This window comes from Limulus polyphemus, unplaced genomic scaffold (assembly GCF_000517525.1).
Source record: "Limulus polyphemus unplaced genomic scaffold, Limulus_polyphemus-2.1.2 Scaffold709, whole genome shotgun sequence".
NCBI lineage: Eukaryota > Metazoa > Arthropoda > Merostomata > Xiphosura > Limulidae > Limulus > Limulus polyphemus.
The window spans coordinates 56,491-65,771 of record NW_013666319.1 but is presented as its reverse complement, the minus strand read 5'-3'; the positions used below and the strand labels follow the sequence as shown (position 1 = coordinate 65,771).

General features: G+C 33.1%; 1 protein-coding gene across 2 annotated transcripts in view; it reads left to right on the top strand.

The window, feature by feature from the left end:
- The first annotated feature begins 5,038 nt into the window (after positions 1-5,038).
- The window catches only part of LOC111085913, a 10,899-nt gene continuing 6,656 nt past the window's right edge, over positions 5,039-9,281 (top strand). The window contains exons 1-2 of one of the 2 annotated variants that reach the window (XM_022386739.1): positions 5,039-5,140; positions 9,057-9,256. In XM_022386739.1, the coding sequence (XP_022242447.1) occupies positions 9,111-9,256 (146 nt within the window). In that variant the 5' untranslated portion in view covers positions 5,039-5,140; positions 9,057-9,110. Of the gene's footprint in view, positions 5,197-9,056; positions 9,257-9,281 lie in introns of both variants that reach the window. The other variant, XM_022386738.1, reaches the window with a different exon arrangement.

Here is a 9,281-nt window from a genome sequence, read left to right as displayed (position 1 = left end):
CTTTTACGAATAGCTACAAAACATGTCTCAAAGTGTTCATAGTAGAATGTAAAACTGCTTGCAGATCAAGGAACACTTAACAGGGTACCTAAAGTAAGCTTTTACGAATAGCTACAAAACATGTCTCAAAGTGTTCATAGTAGAATGTAAAACTGCTTGCAGATCAAGGAACACTTAACAGGGCACCTAAACAAAACCGACCACCATTCACAATACAACCAGATAGCTGCTGTCTGTCGATCCTACCTCGTTGCAATTATAGAGAACCTTCTTCGAGACTGGATCACATGTCCGCAGCAGCAACTAGACAGTGTACAGACTTCACAAAGTTACCTTGTATGCCAAACGTCTAATGTGCAATACACTTACAGTAAAGCATAAAACTACTCGCATGCAATGATGCTAAAAACATGTCCAGTGAACTAATAATAAGTAGAATACTATTCTTCATACAGATGAGTCGTGCTTTACCCTGGTAGCAAATAACAGATTCATACTCGTTTGTAAAGAATGTGGAATCAGGTCGAACCCCAGTTTGATACATTAGGGACATGGAACCTGTGGTGGTGTTAGTGACGAAGGTATGGTGAGCTCAACAATAAACATCATTACACATTATACGAACCACATCTTAAGACACTTTGTGCTGCAAAATGCTTGTGTAATTGGCTCTGACCTCAGCTTAATGAAAGATAAATGCCTGTCTCCACTGTGCTAAACATGTCGACACATTCCCTGAAAAAGAAGAGGGGGAATGATATTTCATGATTTTATCAACTCTCTGATTTTAAGCATGCAATATTGTTACCTTCGTTGTTCGTGGGGACCATGTTCTTTGATTGTTCAGTGAAGTGTTTAGTTATGCAATAGTTTATTTTCTGGAAGTCTGGATAAAGTCACACACACAAACACACCCAGAACTTATATTGCTGTGTCCTGTGTCAAAATAGCCGTCAAACATGCTTCCTTTCATCTGCTTCTACAAATACACAAACAACACAAATGAAACACCAATCAGTGACACTTGAAACACCATGCTCCCATAAATTTATCATTGTTTCATATGTCCTGTATTACTCCTGTATCAAATGGAGTTTCAAAACAGACTTTGGAACCACGATTATTATCACTCAGTTTGATGACGTTTGACCTTTTAGGTTTTCATGTAAACTCAAACAACCTTTATAATATTCATATCGAGAATTTGTGCACATCAAACCATGATTGTGAGTTCTCCATTGGCCTCTTTCTTAGATATATTATTTCACCACAATTGCTACATGCTTGGGATTACCGTCATCCTGGAGGATGAATCCCTGCTCATTAGGTATTATTCCTATGGGAATAACATGATGCGTTAGAATTTGTTTGTGCCTGTCAGCAGTCAGTGTTCCATCAATTTTGAGTAAACTGATAACACCATTGACTAAGATGTATCACACACATGTACTGAACCTCCAGCATGCTTCACTGTAGATGTTGTATGTTGACCGTGATACCATTCTACTCTCTGCCGTCGAACAAACTATCATTGATCGTTGCCAAACAATTTAAATTTGTAAAAAACACCCTCTTTTTGCTTTGCTCATCCCATTGTTTGAAGTCTGCTGCCCCCATTTTAGTCTTTTGCTTAAGTTTTTTGAGCAGCTACATATTCACAGAGACCACTTTGTGTTGATGTATATCTTGCGGTTCAAGAAGTATCATTCACACTTATATTTGCAGCTAGGTCATTTGCAAAATCGCTACTGAATTGTCTGTATGGCATATAGAGCATACCCTGAGTTATTTAATATCACATTTGAAGAAATGTTCTTTTCTACTTCGACTATTTCTATTACTAACAGTACTCCACAGTTCCCTACAACTTCTATGGAAGAATGAAATTTCGCCTCAGTTTTTCGCGTGTCCTAGAGAGGAAGAAAAAAGACAAAAACGTTGATTTATACACGTTTGGTACGTGGCATTTCTGTCCTGGAAGCTGTAAGTTCATTCATACAACAGCTAGGAATAGTATGACTGCCTGAACTTTAGGCACTATGCTGATGTGGCACTGCCTGGTCGATTGTATGGCAGCCACTTACAATGTAAACTATCAGCACGTGACTGTACTCTAATGCAGTTTGTCTTCGTACAATAGTGAGGGAGCAAACCAATACTATTTGAATTTTTATACCAATTTTATTCACATTTCCAGTTCTGTATATATATAGTCATTTGTGTTTTAGAACACCCTGCATCAATCAGAAGTAGTCTTCTTTTTTTTCTGTAATGTATGTTTGAGGTAACTATATTTCCATATCAACCAGGAATAGTGATCCTTGTCTAAGAACATTTTTGTTTTTCATAAATACAGTCAAGTATCAACCAGAAAAAATCACCTCTGTATAATGTGTGACGGATTTACTATCTCGTATCTATTTTAATATCGATGTTTATTTAAGTTAAATTTATATGTAGAAATGTACATAACTTATACTGTTAAATCTGTACTGTTAAATCTCGAGTGTAAGAATCAACAATACATGTGTGTACGTAAACATTGGTGTATCGTTTATATTGTTGAGTAAGCTCAAATTTCGAGAAACTCTCCTCACACCTATAAATATAATCAACGTGACGCGCCAAAATACAATATATATTATTGGTTTGCTATAGTTGGTGTACTTTAAACTTCGGTAGCTATAACTGTGATTGTTATAACGCTTATTAATCGAGAACTTCAGATATTTGACCAGGAAGTTTATAGATTTCGAATATCAGAAACCATTTAACTTCAGCTGATTCACATCGAAAATTAATATTTTTACGAAATCATTATATCACTTCATCAGTGGATAAATCGGTGTGTTGTCGGCGAAGACCGAAGAACACAGCGTTGTTAAGTGAATTGTATATATATCTACTCAAAATTAATTCGCTCATCGTGAACCCTCTATAAGATATCAAGGAAGTCCAGACCAGATAGAGAGCTAAATAGTTTGTAAGTTTATATCACTATTTGTAATAACTGTTATCGTAAATTGTGTTATTGCTAAAATATATTTGTATTTAAAAAAAAACTGTGTGTATCAATCTTGTTGGCAGTGTCATAAATTGGATATATATATATCGACATTTATTTAATTTCTAAATCTAAATTATCATTTAACTCAGTTTTGGCTATTCGAAATTATAATAAATTGGAGGCTCGTCCGGGATAAATTGTAATACGTAACAAATGAAGGATATTTTACCGGAATATTAAATTGTATAGACCAGGAATGTAGTCATTGTTGTAACGTAGATTATCCATTCGTGTAGAAGTAAGAAACTCGTTTATCACGATATTCTGCCTTAAGGATCACCGCTTTATGACATACTTTAGCCCATAGACATGTTAGAATTTCTGTATTGATGGGGAAGTTTGGTAACACTAATCTTCATTTTTCATGCCTATGTTACGTGAATACACAAAAGGAAGTAGGGGATGTTTCTAGGCTGACGGCTCAGCTAATTAGGCTTAACTAGAGGAACAAATACATCAAAGGGATATTTTGCAGAAAAGTGAATAACTTTTCAGTTTTGGAAAAAGTGATTTTATCCAGAAATCTTGAAATATATTCAGAAACATAGTTTCATCCCATCAGAAAAGCTATATCAATATGAACATGTAAAAATTTCCAAATTATTCACTAAAGCAACAATATAGTTCGAGGTAATGAGGAGCTTCCGAATAACTTTCTTTGATGTGATATTTGATCAGCTGCTTTCAGCAAATGCACAAAAATACAAAAACAAACGTACTTGTTAAAACTTACTTTTCTGCAATGCTAACGTTAACCACTGAAACATAATCGCACATGTAGCTTTTTTTTTCAGTAGTTCTAAAGTTCACATTCCAGGAACAAGAGCAAGCTTCTACATTTGACGTAGTGTGAAAAGCTGTGTAGTTTCGCGAGTTTATATATAAAAAACAACAACGTATTTTTTTTTGTAATTTGGGATATAAAATATACATAGTATCAAATGTTATCCAAAGTATGATCTTGTGATTTTAATTACTGTAGAATGAAGAAGACTGTAAGTAAACCGTCTTGAAAATTGGAATTTTCGAAGAGCCTTGGCTATTTGTTTTTTTTTGTTTGTTTGTTTTTTCTGGGTAATATAGCCCCCAGAAATAGCGAATTACTAGAATACTGAAGACATATAAAGAATGACTTTCTTCAAAACTTTTCAATTTTAATGGTAGTTGAAGAAAATATAATTTATTCCAAAGATCGCTCCCTGTTCTCATCATATCAAAAAACATTTTACACCACTTTTTTTTTATCTAATAGTAAAAAATAAAATTCATTCCAAGGCGTTCTGGTTTTAAAGTTTTATGTTATTATAAAATCTCAAGAAGAACGTCGATTTTTTACTTTGAATCATTTCACTTTTACAACATCCAAAGAAGAAATGTCTTTAAAGCTTTTAGTCTCAGCTTCAGACACAACTTGTTATATGTGTCATTATATCACGTGACCTCCTTGCACGTTTTTAATCAACGTGGATAATTATAACCAAAGTAAATGTGTCATTGCTTACCAGTGATTGTTGTCAATCTGAAACAAATATATAAAGGCATCACCCCTATGCCTGATGTTTCTATACATGTGGTTTATAAATGAAGTGTTCACATCTGATAAAGTTTGTACATAAGTCCACATAGAAGATCTATTTTTGTAAATACGATTATTTTCATATTTTTAAAGCATATTCTAGATGTGAAAATATAAAACAATCTTTAGGGATCATATTGGTGGCATATATATTAGTTATAAAGCAGAATGGTTAATTACTTTATCATACGGATATGTATATATATATATATTATAACAATACATAAAACTAAACATGACTCTCATAAGTATAAAGCCTCATTAAGTTTGATATTGTCGCCGACAGATGGCAGCAGAAAACAGTTAATAAATGAGTGCTAATGGTTTCTATGGTAACAAATATCTACACGCGTTTCCAAATTACTTGCATTCAAACAGACTAATCGTGTCACATACTCTAGTGGGCACGGGTAGTGACAACCAGCCGTGTAATACGGGATTACACAACAGAAGAGCTATGCAGCGACAGAGTAATTGCGCTCCATTTTGTCCACCTAGTAAGTATCTTCAAACCCAATGGGAAAAGCAGCAATACGAGAGACATCGACGTAAGGTAAGACTTGTGTAGATGTATTTTGTGAACGTGATGGCGGGTAATGGGGGGGGGGGGATAATCGGATTAGTTTCGTACTGGTAATATATCTTAACCATAAGAATACAAATAACCGTAAAACGTACTCGGTTTCTTATTTAGAACACTTAGTTTCACCTCTACTTACAAGACATGCCGCCAGAGATACAAGAAAGCTACTCATTGTTTCGTCGTATAAATCATCGAGATAACATTTTTTTATGAATTGTTTAAAACACAGGAATACATACAGCTTGTAAAGACAGGGTTATTGTCTACGTTCATTTCAACGAGTTGGCTAGCCGTCATTAAGCCTGTGTGAAGAGATTGTGAATAACTCTAATGGGAGTTTTTTTGTTTTGTTTTGTTTTACGGGCTGCGAATTTCAGGCCAAGGATAAAAAACACGAAATTATTGTACTAACCAACACATACCAAAGACCATAAATTATAACGTACACTAGTATAATTTTACAAATACAAGTCATAGCATTGAATACGTCATAGCTGCTACACAACTTTGAGTTATTCAAATCTGTCAGGAGTTTCTTGTTCAACTAAAACAGTTAAATTCATACTATTACGTAAAAACTGACAGTTCTGGTGCAAAGATGTTAAATCAAATAATAAAACGAAGATCAACGTTTTTTACTTGCACAAACATTTACTTGTAAAGTTAAAAAATTAAAAATGTACAAGTTAAAAGAAACTTAAAACTCCACATGTTTCGATGTAAATACTTACACCATCTTCAGGAAAATCCATCAAGAAGTACACATAACGTACCAGATTTACGTTTATAAGCAGTGTACTTCTTGATGGATTCTCCTGAAGATGCTATAATTATTTACATCGAAACATGTAGAGTTTTAAGTTTCTTTTAACTTGTATATTTTTAATTTTTTAACTTTACAAGTAAATGTTTGTGCAAGTAAAAAACGTTGATCTTCGTTTTATTATTTTATTTACTTAAATTCATAACTGGTAGAAGGTCTGGGTAAATTAAAAGTCATTTTCTACAATATTGTTTTGGCTGTTTACATTAAGTATTAAGTTAAACCAACACAGATATTAGAACAATGAACACGTTTCTTACCGAGTTAAAAAATTATCACAAAATTTAGAATAACTGGAGACAGTTTCTCAGTAAGTTATTTTACGATTTGTTACCTTAAACCACTCGTTAATAGTCTTATTATTAAGTGTTATTTATTTTGTTTCTATTTGAATAACTATTGCTAGGGTTAAAAGTTTAAACCAAAGTCAAATAGCAAATGGTTGCTACCTAATTTGAAAGCCGGTAACAAAATGGCTTACCAGGTAGCAAGTTTATATTTGTATCTGTGAATGACAATCTCTGAGCATATGGAACTATGACTGAATGCATTTGTTACACTCTTTGAGCATACAGAACTATGACCTGATCCATGTGTGGATCAGGGCTACCAAGTCCTGCATAAAGTATACATATACAACACAAATGTGTAGTCTACAAGTTTCTGGCGAATCCTTTTTATCTAGATTGATCCTCTGATCTGGTATTGTTGTCTAATGCGTTACGATTGTAGAAATGACATACATTTGCTAATGGAGTTACAAAATAATTTTGAAGATTAAATACATGTATTTTAAATATTAAGTACACATATATCAAATATTAAGTACACATATATTAAAGGTTAAATACATGTATTTTAAAGGTATAGTCAAGAGACAGAGGAACCAAGTCAAATAATTGTTTGAGTATATTATATCAAGCATTAGCTATTTTAACTGAAGTACATTAAAATGTTAGCTGTATAAAAAAAAGCGTTTAACTTCCTATCAAGTTACATGGCGATTTGGGAGGTAAGACTACTCTTCTGTAACTTTAATTTTATCATGATAAGCTTTGTTTGTATTGCTAAACTAGAACTGTCTAGACATCTGTTTAGTTTCCACCAATATTAGATTTTATGATATAATGGAATTGATTGGCCTTGTCGATCAGAAAGTGTAATTTTTATGGTCGTTGAACCAGCATTCTTATGTGAATAAAGATGCTGTCTCTTTATCATCTAGAGGTGGTGATGCTGGAGGGCGATTTTCTATCTTATACATTATGTAAAGTTTTTATAGAGTTTCGGCTATGACCAACTCTACTTAAATGGTCCTCTTTCTGTTTCTGATGTTTAATATAGTGTCTTTTGTGCTCTCATATTTAACCTTTTGGTCTTCACCTTGAGGTAAGCGATGCAGGTTAGTTTGAAAGAGCTTACCTGTGACCCACTGTAGAAGTCTATACTAATGAGTTATGTTATTAATCTTTGTTGTATTTTGTGTATGTATGTGTGAATTAAGACTTTTGACATACTTCTTTGCGTTTTGTTTTTACCTCTCATAACTTTCTCCTTTAGTTCAGCTTCACTCTGGCCAATTCTTCCATTTTTCTAGTTCTCGTGGTTGTGGCTTTCCTGAATACCTCACAACATTCTGTGTTAATTACTTCTTTTCTGATTTAAATACGACCTTAGTGATAAAATCAAGAGTTAATCATTTTTTTACTACGTGACATAACTGTGCTAGACACATCACCAAGTTTATTTTCTTCCGAACTACGTGAAGGTGAAATATAACACCAAGAAGTTATTTTCGTAACGAGTTAAATATAAATGCTAGAAGTAATAATATTTCTAAACATTGATAAGAAATAGTTATATGATCGTTAAGAATAAGGATTTCTAAAGGCATAGTGTTCCTTGTGTGCAGAAATAATAACGCATAGTTGAGTTCCATCCCATAATAATAAGAGATCCGATGGTTTGGCTGATGAATTTGGAGTAATGGACAGAGAAAATAAAACAAAAGCCACCAACTGGTTCCAAAATGTAACTTTATTTCTCTTTCACAGTTAAAATGGTAAGGCTGAAATACTTCAATTATGTTAGCTGAGTCAGTCGCAATCCAGCAAATCAGGGTAACAACAGCTATATCATCTCAAGTAACTGTAGAGTCAGTAAGCTCATAAAGATAACTTGGTACTCAACCAAATCCAATAGGCCAATAAGAAGGAAAAAAAAACAATTTAGACTAACGAAACCCAACAGGTCAATGAGAAGAAGAAGAAAAAGAAAACACAATTTAAACTATAAAAACCAACAGGTTTAGACCAACAAAACCAATAGGCCAAGAGTCAATTTACACTAACAAAGCTCAGTAAGCTAATGAGAAGAAAGAGGCGATTTAGATTAACAAAAACTAGAGGCAATATGTCTAGAGGTAGTCATTAGTTGACTTTATTTCAAACCAAACCCAGATAATTGTAAATAATTAAATAAATAAATATATATATATATATGGTAAATGCGATCTAATATTATGAGAGGGCGTATTTCACCTTATTGTTTAGTTGAGATTATCTGATCTTTGTCGAAGGCATTTTAACGAGGCCCTTTGAATCAATCTTTTATTTTGAATGATTCAGAGAAAAGTTTTTTTTTAAGGAACTATAGTATTTGGTGAAAGATGTAAATAAAGATAAGTTCCAAATATTTGCTTGTAGGTGGCGCTATTTATCACAGTAGGTCTTTAAATTAATTGGAAGGCAAGAATGATGGAATCTTCACGAAGTTTTACTTATATGTTATTAACTGACTTAGACATATCTTGTATTTCTAATTGACGTAGCAACATACGAAACATTATACTGTATATTGACAGTTATGGTACGTTTTAAAACTTTCAGTTTTATATATGTTATACGAACAGATCTTATTTATTTGAAAGTAACCTACTTAAATTGTTTTGTGTCAAATTACACAAATATTATTATAAATGCTTTGATATGTTTTATATTATTTCAAGATTAAGAAAGCCCGACCAGTTGTGGATACAACAGCGCCGCCTGGACTTTACCACATGAATGATATGTTTAAGAAACTTCACTTAGAAAAAGAGAGGTCCAATGAAATCCAAAGAGAAAATGATAGACTTTTGAACAAAATGAAATGCATAATGAACAGCAAAGGAACGATAGACTGTAGAAATGATTACGTATCAAAAAGGTGTGTGATTTTTAACCTGATTCTT